Source organism: Bidens hawaiensis, unplaced genomic scaffold, assembly GCF_021521415.1.
Source record: "Bidens hawaiensis isolate Kalapana, Puna unplaced genomic scaffold, B.hawaiensis_p1.1 tig00018812_1, whole genome shotgun sequence".
NCBI lineage: Eukaryota > Viridiplantae > Streptophyta > Magnoliopsida > Asterales > Asteraceae > Bidens > Bidens hawaiensis.
Window position 1 is genome coordinate 212,675 of NW_027492858.1, and position 16,177 is coordinate 228,851.

Sequence of the window (16,177 nt, forward strand, 5' to 3'; positions counted from 1 at the left end):
CGCCCCTGGCAGCGGGGTCTAGGGGCGGCAGCCCCTAGCAGGGTCCAAGGGGCAGAGCCCCTGGCTGGGGTAGAGCTGCCAGGTCAGCTTGGAAAAATTTTATTTCCATTAACTGTCTTAACACATTTTTCATTAGATTTTTAATTTATTTTCTAATCGAACTTGGCTTTAGGCGAAGTTAAACCTCAGGCGAACTTAGCTTTAGGCGAAGTTAAACCTCAGGCGAACTTAGCTTTAGGCGAAGTTAAACCTCAGGCGAACTTAGCTTTAGGCAAAGTTAAACCTCAGGCGAACTTGGCTTTAGGCGAAGTTAAACCTCAGGTGAACTTAGCTTTAGGCGAAGTTAAACCTCAGGCGAACTTATCATCAGGCGAACTTAGCTTGCAGGCGAAGTTCATCGCTTGAAGGCGAAGTTGCCCAGATGAAGGCGAAGTTGCCCAGATGTCCGCTGTTTTGGTTTCTGATCAACATTTCGGGCGATTTTAACACCCTTGTTAAGGTTTAATACCACCCACTACACTTCCCGACCATTTTCGGTCGTTTATACACTAAAAGCTCGGATCTTTAAACTTCCAAGATCAAGGCTCCGTTACCGGTAACCCTACTTTCGTGTTGGATTTACTCATAAACACAGTTCTAACTATCAGAGTTGATTAAAACATTTACGCGGAAAATAAAACTTTCATAAAACATTACAATATTTCACAACTTGTCCCAAAACATCCCTTGTCTTCCACATTAAAACATTAAAATTAAAACATCGTAAGTCTTCAGATGCCAGGCTCTTATTCTTCTGCCATGTGTCCCCGCTCAAGCCAGCTGTCTCATCCTACTCACCTGCGTGCATACTAAAAGTCAGCTACGCTGAGTGAGTTCTAGATAATCACATAATCATACCATTCACATAACATTATATTCTTTCATTCGTACTTTCATACTTTCATACTTTCTTACGTTCTTACTTTCATACTTTTCTTACTTTCATACTTTCTTACTTTCTTACTTTCTTACTTTCTTTTGTATTAACTTACTTTCATATCTTACGTTATAAAGAGCATTACGCCCTACATTCCTCGAGTATTATTAGGGCTCGGTACCCTCCTTCCTCGAGTATTATTAGGGCTCGGTACCCTCCTTCCTCGAGTATTATTAGGGCTCGGTACCCTCTTTCCACGAGTATTATTAGGGCTCGGTTTCCCTCTTTCCACGAGTATTATTAGGGCTCGGTTTCCCTCTTTCCTCGAATATTAGTAGGGTTCGGTTCCCTAGTTCTCGAATATTAGTAGGGTTCGATTCCCTCTTCGTTACCATACAACCATACCTCGAGTATTATTAGGGCTCGGTACCCTTTTCGTAACCATACAACCATCCTTTCCTTCTTTTATTAACTTTATCACATTCATACACATAAGCATACATATCATACTTACCTTAACTTAGCGTTACAACCTGACAGTACGTGCAATATCCGAAGATCGCTCACGTACCGTCAAGCCATCATTCATACATTTCACATTATTCACATAAGGCATACACTTATCTCTTAGGATAAGCGTATTAACAAACATATTGAGTATGCACACAGCCCCGAAAACATAACACATAAATGGGGCTAGAAACTCACCTGAACACGGTTACGTTCACCGTTAATCGTAATCCCTTTCTTCAGTTGTGCACGGCTGACTGTATAACAAGTATACGTATTAATTAACTATCACTTCTCATAATGTATTTCTATCTTTATATGACCCACAACGAACGGGGGTCCGGGGGCAGCGCCCCTGGCAGCGGGGTCTAGGGGCGGCAGCCCCTAGCAGGGTCCAAGGGGCAGAGCCCCTGGCTGGGGTAGAGCTGCCAGGTCAGCTTGGAAAAATTTTATTTCCATTAACTGTCTTAACACATTTTTCATTAGATTTTTAATTTATTTTCTAATCGAACTTGGCTTTAGGCGAAGTTAAACCTCAGGCGAACTTAGCTTTAGGCGAAGTTAAACCTCAGGCGAACTTAGCTTTAGGCGAAGTTAAACCTCAGGCGAACTTAGCTTTAGGCGAAGTTAAACCTCAGGCGAACTTATCATCAGGCGAACTTAGCTTGCAGGCGAAGTTCATCGCTTGAAGGCGAAGTTGCCCAGATGAAGGCGAAGTTGCCCAGATGAAGGAGAAGTTGCCTAGATGTCCGCTGTTTCGGTTTCTGATCAACATTTCGGGCGATTTTAACACCCTTGTTAAGGTTCAATACCACCCACTACACTTCCCGACCATTTTCGGTCGTTTATACACTAAAAGCTCGGATCTTTAAACTTCCAAGATCAAGAATCATACCTTTTGAGCTTGTTTGGATCTCGTTTATCTTGGTATCACCACTAATCTTTCTCTCTTACCCGGACCTCGCTCGATCCTTCCTTCTTTCTCGGCCCGGCCGGCGGCGGTTTTGGGTGTGCTTGGTGTGTGTGTATGTGTGTGTTTAGGAGAGTGGGGGAAAATGAAGATATTTTGGGATTTTGGGGGTATTTATATCCCTGAAATCCCATTATCATTTAACCCATCTCAATTAATCCAAGTCCAAGACCCGCTCCTTCCCCGACATTAATCAATTACGCGAAATCACTAAACATAACTTCCTTTATTCATCATTAAAATTTTAGGATGTTACATACGAACTCAAAAATCAAAATGATCTAGAATGCTTTCGACGGCTGCAATTAGTTTAGGGGTTTCGTTCTGGATGATATGAGGATGGTGTGCGTCAAGCGAATTGGAATAAGGATTCATATATATATAGTGATACAAGAACAAAAGGTCCGCGGTTAGTTCTATGGAATATTCGGATCAATTAGTTACCAATTACCCTTATTAAACAATGATGCATACGCGTTTTCAGTCAATAAATGAGTAAATTAGTCAAATTACATGATATTCGGCTTAATTGATGGATCAAGAACAAAGGGGGGGGGGGTATGCTCGACGGTGGGGAAGAGAGGAGGGAAAAGAAATTAAAATAACATTTTTAAAATTTTACAGAATGGTCCTTAGGGTTTAGTTGGTTAATCACGTTAGGATAATACATGGTTAAGGGTCAATTTGCACATGATTGATAGTTTAAAATATTTTATTGAATAAACGAAACAAAGACCGAGTGACTCGAAGTGAAAATAATCAATGATTAAATGAAATAACTTATTGATTTTATTAATTAACAATAGTTCAAATAACAAATAAAAATTTTAAGCGATCGGATTTTTGGGTTTGAAAATTTACGAATGTTACAGTATTCACAAATATTTGGAAATTTCATCCCGAAAAATTAGAATACAAGAACATTTGCATAAGAATAAACCAAAATACAAAATCATTTCTGTAATAAAACGAAACAATGCAGATGTTCGAGTGACCCAAAAAACGCTACAATGGGTAATATGACAAGTCCATTTATATATAGGATGTACCAACGCCGTATCCACCATGGCCTTGTCATATTATATATCATTTGTACCGTTGTCCTATAGTCCCTCGGTTCTAAATTGTTCGCATACCAACGTACCCACCATGACTTCCATGCGAGGGTTTCGGTAATTGTGCGTGCACTCATAATTAATTATTTCGTCGCATGGTCCGCATGGTTTGTTCCATTGGGTGGGTTAAAAATCACACTTACACGTTTAAGAAAATCTTTTTGAAGATCAAAATAAAATTTGAAATAAATGCGAAACAAAATTTAATGACCATTGAAAAACAAAGAAAACCCTTGAAGTCAAATATCAAGATCACTAGTGCAATACCAAAACGATTGAACAAGCTTAAATATCAAAATTTTTAGAGTTAATGTATATCGAGATAGAACGTTTGAAAGACGTAACAAGTTATCGTTGTCGGGTATTAAACCAAAACTAAAACTCTTTTTATGGTATCCGAAAATAATCATCACAATAGTTAAGTCGAATATACGAAACACTGGGGGTCATGAGAGGCTAAAAATTGTGTAAACATATGATAACCACAAGAAACTAACTAAATTAGAGAAATAACGACGTAGAGTTGTTAGTTGTGTTATTCCCGAAGAAGTTTAACCGTTACGGGGAGGGTGTAAGTTTGTGACGCTCGTATTGAGATAATGATAAATCTTAAATGAGAATATAAAATCAATAAAATAAAATTCATGCATAGGGCTCCTATTAAATAACTATGCCTTAACCAAGTACACAGTCTCGGTTCAGAGTGACCGGTCATAGGCAGCCCAGATTACGGTTCCTATTAGATAACCATGTACATAGCCATGCATATGGTCCCGATTTCCACTAACGATTAGGTCATCGGTCAAAAGCCGTTAAATTGAGTTGATCATTAGCAAACAATATAATTCTAAAGATTAATATAAGCAATGCGTGTCGTGCTTTGAGAGGAGAGTAAATGAAGATGGATATATCAAATGTAATCATGATTTCATTAATAATAGCGCTAAGACTTAAGTTCTGATTCGTTCGCGTAGCGCGAATGATCAAAATTCAGATTTTCGCTTTTAATCCTTGTACTTTCCAAAAATACTAAAGCGGCCCTTATGCAGCTCGCGGCGATGCGAACGTGCGAAGTGCAAAGTGCGCCATCAAAACGCTATATTACTACGCCCATCACCCGAGCCCATGTGCGTGCGCGTCGGGTGCTTCACCCTCCGCTAGGACTATGGAGAGTGGTAAGCCACATAAGAATATTACTATGGAAACTCTTTTTCATATAGCTTTCATTTTCTTCATTCTTTCCATGTGGGAGGAACCCATTTCTCTTATTTCTTCAATATTGATGCTTTTACCTCCATATTTTTATATTTTCTATTTATTTTGAAGAAATTTTTAAATCCCTCATCTTTCAAAGTTGTCATCTTTGGCTCAAAATTAATATGGAATTTTCCATGATGTTACACAGGCGGTGCCACGTGTGCCACGTGTCTCCACATGGTTGGACACGTGTCTCTGGTTACTTAACCAGGCCATCACTTATCGCGGTGGCCCGAATGGTTTGGTTGTCGCATAGCGTGACACCGTCCAATTATTGGGTTTGTGAGGCTACGTCACGTATCACGATGGGCTTATCCTTTGCCCATCGCGTAGTTTTTCTCTCTCGAATATCCATCGGCTCTATTAATTCTTTATAGCGCGCTCTATTTTGTTTTGACAAATAAGCCAGCAACCATTGACGTTTTCCCAAAAATTTCCGCAAATCTCTATGAGATAATCAAGATTCAAAATCCAAATTTTCATTTTTAGTCCTTCAATTTTCCAAAAATACTAAGGCGGCTCTCAAGCGACGATGCGAAGTGTAAAGCCATCAAAGCGCTACTTGAGCCCGAGCGCGTGCGAAAGCACCCTCGCTAAGACTACTGAGTGTGTCTAGCCACATAAGAATATTATCATATGAATTCATCTCCTTATAAGGAGCTCATATGTTTTGTGATTTATCAACGTGGGAGGAATTTCTCTTTCATATTTATACCCATATGGAATGACTCAACTTTATTTCTTTTTCCAATGTGAGATGATCTTATTTTTCTTATTGCTAAACTTCTCCATCATATCTTGAAAATATTTTTGGTTCTTTATCTTTCAAAGTTGACATCTTTGACCAAAAACTAAAATGGGATTTTCCGAAATGTTACAATGTTGTATATATATATATACTAGCAAAAGTGCCCGCGCGATGCTGCGGGTTTCGCGCAAGTTATCTTCTCGTATTGGTTTGTAGTGTTTGGTGTGGTGTGTAATGTTTTATCAGTGTGAGCGCGCTTCCGCATGTGCATTGGTTTGTTTGGTGTTGTTTTTTGTTTTTTTAGGGAAGGGGGGTTGTGCGCTAAATTAGATGCATATATATTGAATACATTGTGTTTTGTGAAATATTTGTTAATATTCTTGCTTGTAAGTTTGTAAGGCACCAAACAAAAACTTTTTGTTTCTACAAGTTAAGTACCAGTTATTTTCTAACATCATCGATCCAATAATATATGCATACGCCGGTATGCAAGTGTGTAAACTAACTCACGTATGTCCACCCCTTTACCCTTTTTACCATTTATTAACCGACACCCTACTCTCTTTAATTTGAGTATATCTTTCATCTTCTAGATAAATTTCAACTCTAACTACTCACCAATTAATACTCATTCAATCCTTTATGTTGATTAGAATTCACAAAGTGCACCATCAGCAATGATTTACCTGCTTAAATTAAGAAATTTGATTTAAAATAAAAAGAATAATGGTATAAGACATTACAAGTACTCAAAGTGGTAATGTATAGCGGTCCTAGAAGATTTGGTAATTCTTGACATGTTTTCAACTTTACAACTTTCATAGGATTGATGAGCAAAGTAGCAAAAGCATCATAAACACTATCATATGCAATCTTCATGAAGATGTTAGTGGACTCAAAAGGTGGTTCACATAATTTTTACAAGGTCTGAGGTCCTTTTTAACAACTTGAACAAAAGTTTGTCTCTGTCAATACCAAAACTTGAATATTATTAGTCAATTATTCTTGTTGGAAATTAGCAACTATGAGGACCTCTTTAACAACAAGTTAGCAGTTATGGTGTAACTTTAAGTACACATGCATACCATACCAAAAATACAAAACATTTCCTCACAAGCAGATCAAGACTTACTTTCCCGGGCTAAAAAAGCTATTTTTTTAAAAAATGATTGTAAAGGTTAAAAGTATAATACTCGATATCCAAATTTTCTTTTGTTTTTTAAATATCCAAATGGACCTGCTATAAGTTGTAAAATCACCATAGAAACCTTTATGTTTCACAAAAGCCCACATATTGCGGTAGGGACGCAACGGGGTTCGGTAGGTAGGGAGTTTGGTTCGTTATGGTTGTACTTAGCATAGTTTACGATAAAAAGAATAAGAAATCTATCGGATGTAATGTGCACGCTCATTGAATTGAAATTATACGCCATAGCGATCACAATAGCTTTATGTTACCATACTGATCAATCTTCACTTTAATCAATAAATAGAATATATTAGAAAATCCTCATTTATGTTAATGTTTTTATTAAAAATTCAGAGTTGATTTTCCTTTTTATGTGAGTGTTTTAGAATAACACTTATGTTCATTCGTTTAACTCATTAATTATGTAATTTTTTTTAAATTTTGAAATAATTAAATATTTAATATGTTAACCACTAAGACCTCAACCCTATACATTGTGTTTTGTTGTGTATTGCTAATAAACCCAATACTGGTTTTAAAACATTTTATTCCACCCATCAAAAAAGAGTCATGGTAGTGTGTATGGCGTGTATGTCTAGTACGTTAATTCCATCCATTATTTTGCTCTTCGCCAAGTTAACGGTTCATTGTATATGTACATGAATCGTGTGTATGGAAAGAAATCCAAAATTTTTGAATGTCCAAAAATGTAATTTTAGTAAGACACTAATCATGTCTTACCGCAAAAAAGAAAAATGTATATGACTCACAGGTCCAAACAAGTTACCTAACCCGGCCAACTGGTCTAGATACTACTTGTAACTCCGTATAGAAACAAAAAACATAACAAAACAGACTAACATAGTGACTTGTGATGAAAGATATCACAAGTTAAGGGTAATTAAATTCTCTAGTCAACAACAATATATGATCCAATTATGCAAAGAATTGAATACAAAAATTACATGGACTTTGGCCTTATTCTGTTAAGACTAACTTGTGATTCATGAATCTAAACTTGCAAATCTCCTCAAAAAAATCATCAACGCTGCAATGCCCGCTTCTCATCTGAAGAATCTTCCTCATCTTCTTTAAATTCTTTCCAACTTTAAATTCTTTCCAAACTTTGCAAACGCCTCGAGCGTGCTCATTTCTGTTCAGCATTTAACGGTGATCTCAGAGTGATCACAACCCTCTTCAAGACACGGAATCACAAAACTCGAATCCACCTGAAATATAAACAAAATTCATTTCTATGTTGTGATATTAAATAACAAGATAAATTATATGTAATAAGACTTACACTCTTTAGACTGTTTTTATGGAATAGAGCTGCAAACATTGCGCCATGAATATCGAAAGTTTTTAGCTTGGGATGACTTTTGAAAAAAGTCAACAAAATTGATTTCCGGGATTGGAAGAAGGGCTTCAAAATCTCCAGTAAATTTGATTTCCATATAAAGATGCTTAACTTCACTTGCAAAGTGAAGCATTTTGCTTACTGCATCCCAAGACCATTGCACACCTCTAATGGATAGTGATTCAAGCACCATGAGCATACCAAAGTCAACCATGTAAACACTCCCTGCAAGCAAATAAGATTCATAATCATATTTTTACATCTTTTCATAAATATATTGGAATAGAAAGGTTGCCTCTAGAAACTAAAATATAGTATGATTAATGCTGGAGATGGTTGCTAGTCGATTTAAAGACTATCGGTTATGTGCGTACGAACTACAATTACACGAGTGCTGGCTATGCGAATTTAGTTGCAGCGCATCTGGTGACAAAATAACTAAAACTGATAACAATGGTGTCAGTCATTGTCGGTGGCACAGTCATGCAGGACGTATAAAACTGTAGTGTGACATTTTTAATTAACTTTTTATACATACTAAAACTTTTTAAATAAGCAATTTTTTTGTTGTTTTAAAGATAATATATATAACTTTAAAATAAGAAAAGCATGAACAAAGAGTTGTTCATGTGTAGATCCAGCCGGATCCATAAACTCACAGGTCCGAACAAGTTACCTAACCCGGTCAACCGGTCTAGATAATCTTAGCTAATATTGGAAAAACAAACCACCAAACTAACCGTATGGTGCTGGCGGGAAATAAGGATCTTCTTTGTTCTCGTAAAGCTTAAAGAACTGTTTTGAGTATTTAAGTGCAAGATTCCTGCATCGTTTGACCCCCTTTGCATGATATTCTTTCAGTTCTTCCACTGTTTTGTTTAGGTCGCCATCAGGATCTCGACCCATGAGAAATACAACCAGCTCACGATCCCTACGTGATCACACATGCGTACATTTAACAACATTAATCACATAGTACAAGTGAACATAATTTCACTAAATGTATTGACTTTTTTATTAAAAAAAAACTCACCTGTTTGCATCGGGCTGACTAAACCCTTGCTCGTTATGGTGTATAGTTACTTTAGAGTCTTTCTCGTCATCTGTTTGTTTCCTATAAAGAGCACAAACCGCGCTCATACACAATTTAGGATCTTTACCAAAATCCGATAACATATCTGCCTCTAGTTCCCACTTTAGATTCAGACTCTTTTTCCTATCAATCTTATCCGAAGTTTCTTTATATTTATTTAACATATCTTCAGATTCATGAGATTCTATGCAAATAAAAAAAGAAGAGCATGAGATTACTGTTATACCCCTGACCAAAAAACTAAATCCGTCTTCTTCATCCAAATTGGTTAAACTGTAAAGCTTAATTGGAAAACATGAACAATTTAAAAATCTACTTACAATTCAATAGAGATTGAACAAGAGAGACCTGGACTGTGTTTGGAGGAGTCGATCTTCACGAACTCACGCACCACTGTTTAGGATAGATACAAAATTACGGTGTGTCAATCATTATTGGACTTTAATTGAACAGAACATGTGATCACAATAGATGATTTCCAAATCACTAACCTGGAACTTACTGAAGAATAGTAGATGCGTTGATTTCTTGCCCTAATCGACTGGGATAACTAAATAGCATAGGGATTGGAATAATAATCGATCCATCATTATAACCGACAGTGTCAAAAGAAATTGAAATTGATTGTTGAAGGCTGTAACGTACGGAGAGGAATTAAAAGAAAGCATTGAAGTCTGAGTGGCCGGCCGGGATGATTGTATCGGAGTCGAGGTCGGAAGTCAAGGAAATTAATGTTACGGCGTCTGATATCCGAAGGGGAAAGGCTGCCTATTTGTAATAATAATAATAATAATAATAATATATAGTAATATATATATATGCTAAGTGAAAACTTTTTGAGAATCGAGAACTATGAGAATCATTTTGGATCACAAAAAAACTTAAAAATAAAAAAAATTATAAAACAAAAAAAACACAAAAATAAAAAAAGTAAAAAAACCAAAGTTCTTATTTATCATCCCGGTTTCTAAAAAAAAATTCTCGGTTGAGCTAAATTATACATATACATATATGTATAATATGTACATATGTATACAAATATTTTTTTCCTATACACATATGTATAATTTAAGGTAAATGATAATATACATATGTGTACATTACATAACTAGAGATTAAATGAAAGTATACATATGTGTATAAGTATAATACGAATTAAAAAAATCAATTTTTTTTATTATACATATATGTATAATATGTACACACATGTATTTTCCTATACACATATGTATAATTTAAGGAAAATGATAATGTACATATATGTATATTACATAACTAGAGATTAAATGAAAGTATACATATATGTATAGGTATAATATGAATTAAAAAGAAATAAAAATCCGGTTTTTTTAATGAAACCGGAATGAAATATAAGAATTTTGGTTATTTTACTTTTTTAAAATTTTCGGTTTTGTTTGTTTTATAATTTTTTAAAGGGTTTTTTTAGTGGTCCAAAATGGTTCTCAAAGTTCTCAATTTGCCAATAGTTCTCATAGGATCCTTACCCTATATATATATATATATATATATATATATATATATATAATTTGTCATATTTAATTTTTGTTATATTTGTTAGAAAACTAATATTATATGAGACGGTAAGAAAAATTGTACCATAAAAACTCAACTTGGTTTTTTAACAAACTAAAAGTCAAACCTGATATTTGTGGGTATGCTTAACACCTGACGGTTATCACTTATCGGGTAATATATGAGACAAGGTTTTACAATCGGGTATGAGACTAAATTATCAATACCCGTCTAAGTGTTATCCTTACACTGCTGCCACTTACCAATTCCGTTGACACCACCACCCATGACCTCCATATTCGTTGTCACCAGTCACCACCACCACCCTCCTCGCTACCGTCTACGTTATCAAACACAATAGTTTGAATGTTAAAATGTGATTTTCATTTAAGTGTCATTGAGGTTATAAAATGAAATTAAGCCTCATGGCTTTCACATAATTGAAAACTGGCTTCTTATGAAGTTAAATTTGAAAATGGACTATATTCATCAACTTTAGGGCTTGCTTCTAGTAAATTGAATTTGAGAGTGCATGCATGATCTTCACCTAATCGAGGACTTGTTTCTCATCCGATTGAAAGGAAAATTTATGATGTTCACATACCATTGAGGATTTATTTCCCTTGTGATTGGTTATATTATACGTACTATATATTAACTTATTATTGAGAACAATCTCTTGTGATAGGCATTAGTTTGTGTATTTAATGTGCTGCATGTGTTCATATACTTGTATCATAATACCCACATTTTGATGGTAAACGCATTTCCAATATTAATTCAAGTCCCTAATCCGCTAATCTATCTATCTACTCAATCTAAAAGTTGAATTTCTTGTGTCACATTCATCCTCATATCCTTTCGCGCCAACTTTTCCTTACTTCTCTCTATGGGTGCAAACGAGCCTAGCCGAGCCCAAGCTCGACTATGCTTGAGCTCGGCTCGTTTAACTTACACAGAGCTCGAGCTCGAGCTCGGCTCGTTTCGAGCTCTAATTTCAAAGCTTGAGCTCGGCTCGTTAGTAGATTTTCAAGCTCAAGCTCAACTCAGGCTCGGCTCGTTTACTATTTATCAATTATTTTTTATATAATTATAATTACTTTTACATATATTTTTTCCTTTATAAGTTTACGTATAAAATAATATATATTATTTAGTTATTTTTATTTATTCTTTTATAACATTATGTATATTAATTAATAATTATTAAATATATATTCTACAAAATCATACAAATGGCAAGCTCGTTTAGGCTCGCGAGCCGGCTCGAGCTCAATAAGTGAAGCTCGGGCTCGAGCTCATTTATTAAATGAGTTTAATTTTAGGCTCGAGCTCGGGTTCGGGCTTGACAAAGCTCGGCTCGATCGAGCTTTTTAACGAGCCGATCTCAAGTAGCTCGCGAGCAGCTCGGCTCGTTTGCACCCCTACTTCTCTCTCTTATTAAATACATCTTTCTCTTTTTAATAATAATATATTTGTAAAGAAAATAATAACTATACTAATAATACACATATAATTTAAATTACCTCTTATTTTAACAAACTTTAAATCTAGTTATGTAAGTTTTGTTTTCAATCAAACAATGAAATAGTAATGAAAGTCAAATTACACTAAATAGTAAATAATGTATTTTCTAAACTATGTTATATATTATTATTTATTTTATTTTTTTGTAAAACTCGATGAATTTATATATTAATATCTTCTACCCTGTGAAGTTCATGGGTTTTAAGCTAGTTCATGATATTAGAACATGTTAATTTTGATAGCTCCTAATTATATATTCTAATCAAGAAAATATAACTCAAAAACTTGATCGCAACACGTACTTAATCATGAAACGGTATGTGTGTGTATGGCCTAACCCTAGCTTGGAAGAACTCTAACTACAAAATTTGCTTAAATCTTTTAATTCACCAACGAATTTGTTTATGAAGTAGGCCCAACCCAAACAGTCTTGTTTTGAGTCAATAACTAAGCCCAACACGAATAGTCTATTTCGTCTCCTAAATGATTTTTTTGTTCTGTTCTAAGTTTATACTAATCTGTTAGTAATTATTAAATTCTTGTTTCAGTCAATACATTTTTATTTATCTTAGTTTGAACGTGTAGCATATGAACAAACAAAATAGTTAATAAGAATGCAACACATAGAACGTAGCACCTTCTTAACATCCTTCGAACTTTAATTACTACATATTTTTCTCATCCAAAGGTAAAAATAAGATGAACTGATTCATGCGTATATATGGAACGTCACCCGTGATGAATATAGGATAATATGAACGGGTTAAACGAGTTGGGTAATGAGTTAATATAGGTATTTATGTATGGGTTAAGATGCTATAATGCCATATAAAACATATGTATAGTCAACGTCAAATAATTAATTTATATTCAAAACTGTTATTAAAGTTTACCTCTTGATCGTGGCTGCAACGAAATCTTGAGTGAAGACACATGGTTAAGGTTAAACATAAGGTCCAAGAGGATTTAATCTATAGATTTTTATTTTGTCCTTGTGTCAAAACCTTTCCTATAAAAGACATATGGGCATTCAATCCTATGTTGTCCCAAGTAAACAAACATGGCATATACAATTACAACTACACTTGTTATTTTTCTATACCTAATGTTAATCTCTAAAGCGGTACGCAACCTGAATTCAGTCAACAATCAAGACGAGTCATCGTCATTGTTGGTGGATCAGGTTGGGATATGCAGCTTGCTAATCGAGACACAAGGCTACAAGTGCGAAGAACATAAGGTACGTATTATGCTATGTTCATTTTATATGTGATCGATGACAATGATAGGAACAATTATGTAAGATGTTAAAAACATAAATTTATAGTCTTTTTATCTTAAACTTCAATTTCATAAATAACTAGTATTTACATATAAAACTACTTCAAATTTTTGAATAAAACTTTACATGAATGTTAAACCATTTGCAACTTCTTTTAGCTATGCTCCATATAGAACGCAAGAATAGTCTTATGTATCTTCGTTGGTTTATCTTTAATCGAATAAATGAAGGGACACTTAAAAATTGTATTTTCTTGTTCATTAAAAGATGAACTATTCAGCTATGCTCGTTTGTTAATATTCTAAACGAACACAAATGCACAAATCTGAATTTTCGATAAATCGACCTAAAGGGTTTGAAATCTATAAGGGTTCTAAAATCGAAAAATCAAATTGGTTGTAAGTACTATCAGTAACAAATAGATATGGGCATATATATAACGACGTAAGTTAACGAACATATATGCATTGTGTTCATGGCCATTCGTTTGTTTAATAAACTTTGTGTCAACCGATTTACTAAACGTTGGGTTCGTTTATACACCTACAATCATTCCTTAATCCTTATGGTGAATGGGTTGAAATTGTTAATGATTTAATTTGATCTATGTTCGATACCTATGGTTGATAATACCATGTGCATTCTTTTTAGGTAACCACAAAAGATGGTTATATACTTAGCATGCAACATATTCCGGGAGGGCATGGTGGTACAAAGCCAAACAAGCCACCAGTTTTGTTACAGCATGGGGTTCTAATGGTAATTTTGTAACCCAAACATAACATCAATGTTTTCTTGAGCTAAAACTGATGTTTTGGTTTTGGTAGGATGGTGGGACGTGGGTTCTAAACTCTCCAGACGAATCACTTGCTTTTATTTTGGCAGATAACGGGTTTGATGTATGGATGGTGAACACTCGTGGAACCAACTTTAGTCGTGGTCATACATCACTTAGTCCTAGCGATCCGGTCCGTTTTCTGTATCATGCCACATTTTTTATTCGATCACTTTTTGTTATATTTTCAATCACTTTGAATTTTATTTTGTAGGCCTACTGGGAATGGTCATGGGACGAATTAGTAGCATATGATCTTCCGGCTTCAATCCAATTTGTCCACGATCAAACGGGCCAAAGCCTACATTATGTTGGTCATTCCTTGGTAAGTATATGATGATAAACGAGTGTCAAAAAGGTTTTTTAAATATTTTGTAAAATGTGATGATAAAAGTGAAAAATGATGATTTATTAGGGAACTTTGATTGCGTTTTCTGCATTTTCAAAAGACCAGACGTTGAACATGTTGAGGTCAGCCGTGTTACTTAGCCCAATCGCGTATTTGGGGAAAATGTCATCAGCTCTAGCTAGAGCTGGTGCCGATGCTTTCTTAGGCGAGGTTATTAAATCTGTCGCATTTTCTTATTTAAAAATTAAAACGACGTTTTAACGGCTAAGTGTATTATTTTTTATAACAGACTTTATATTGGTTGGGTCTTCATGAATTTGCTCCAAGAGGGTAAGAGATGCATCATTTTCCAGTTTATTTGTGACATATTTAACATAACCGTGTCGTTCTTACTCGATTGAATAATGAATACAGGGAAGCAGTTGCTGGTCTTCTAGGTAATATTTGCAAGATCCCTGGCAATGATTGCAGTGACTTAATGACATCGTTTACTGGTATTGGTTTCCAACATTTATATAACTATATGCTTGTTACATTAAAAAACAACATAAGTATATGTTTTGTGGTGAATGTAGGACAAAACTGTTGTGTGAACTCTTCTATGACCGAAAAGTTTCTCGAGCATGAACCACAATCTACGTCGACTAAGAATATGATCCATCTCGCTCAAAGTAAATTCACTTTCTCTACTATAGGCCTATAGCATATTACGCAAGTCTTTAGTGGTCATTAACACACAAAACCTATAGAATGAAACAATAAGCCGTCAAACTGAATGAACCGATCAATTTACTTTGGTTTATGCGGTTCAATCCATTTCAACTATTTATGAACACTCCTCAATTAATTTGTTTATTTGATGAGAATTTACTAAGCATTCCTAAACTAATTTGCTTATTTAATGAAAATTTATGCAGTGATTCGTACGGGGACTATAACAATGTATGATTATGGGAATGCTGTTGATAACAAAAATCATTACCATCAGTCGACTCCTCCTATATACGACATGGGAAGCATCCCAAAAGACTTCCCGATGTACCTGAGTTATGGAGGGGAGGATGAGCTCTCGGACGTGCAAGACGTTAAGACGCTGCTCGAAAGTGTCAAAGATCACGGCCCGGATAAGCTTGTTGTGCAATACAGGGAGAATTATGCACATGCTGATTTTGTATTTGGTGTAAACGCTAAAGAAGTTGTGTATGATCCTATGATGGTGTTTTTTAAGATGCATTAGGATCATTACATGTGTAACATACATTTATTTTAATGCAAGTTAATGACGCTTTTTTTTAAAAAAATATATATATTTATCTATATATATATCATCCAATAAAAAGTACAGACTACAAGTTTGCTTGTGTAAATGACCACCAGTAATATTATTCTTCGTAAATGACTTTTACAAGTTTATTTTCTAGCTTTCATATACTTAATTTTTACAAGTACAGACTACATGTTTGTTTGTGTCTTCTAACTGGTTTCTTGACATG

The 16,177-nt window shown here is 34.9% G+C and overlaps 1 protein-coding gene and 1 pseudogene across 1 annotated transcript; one reads left to right on the plus strand and one right to left on the minus strand.

Moving 5' to 3' along the window:
- Positions 1 to 7,683: 7,683 nt before the first annotated feature.
- Positions 7,684 to 10,988, minus strand: LOC143557105 (F-box protein At1g10780-like; annotated as a pseudogene).
- Positions 10,989 to 13,276: 2,288 nt separating this feature from the next.
- On the plus strand, positions 13,277 to 15,921 carry LOC143557100 (triacylglycerol lipase 2-like). Its single transcript, XM_077046257.1, has 9 exons — positions 13,277 to 13,458; positions 14,152 to 14,259; positions 14,328 to 14,468; positions 14,550 to 14,660; positions 14,751 to 14,894; positions 14,974 to 15,014; positions 15,099 to 15,178; positions 15,260 to 15,355; positions 15,602 to 15,921. The coding sequence occupies exons 1-9, from the start codon at positions 13,279 to 13,281 to the stop codon at positions 15,919 to 15,921; spliced, it is 1,221 nt and encodes a 406-aa protein (XP_076902372.1). The 5' UTR covers positions 13,277 to 13,278.
- Positions 15,922 to 16,177: the final 256 nt, after the last annotated feature.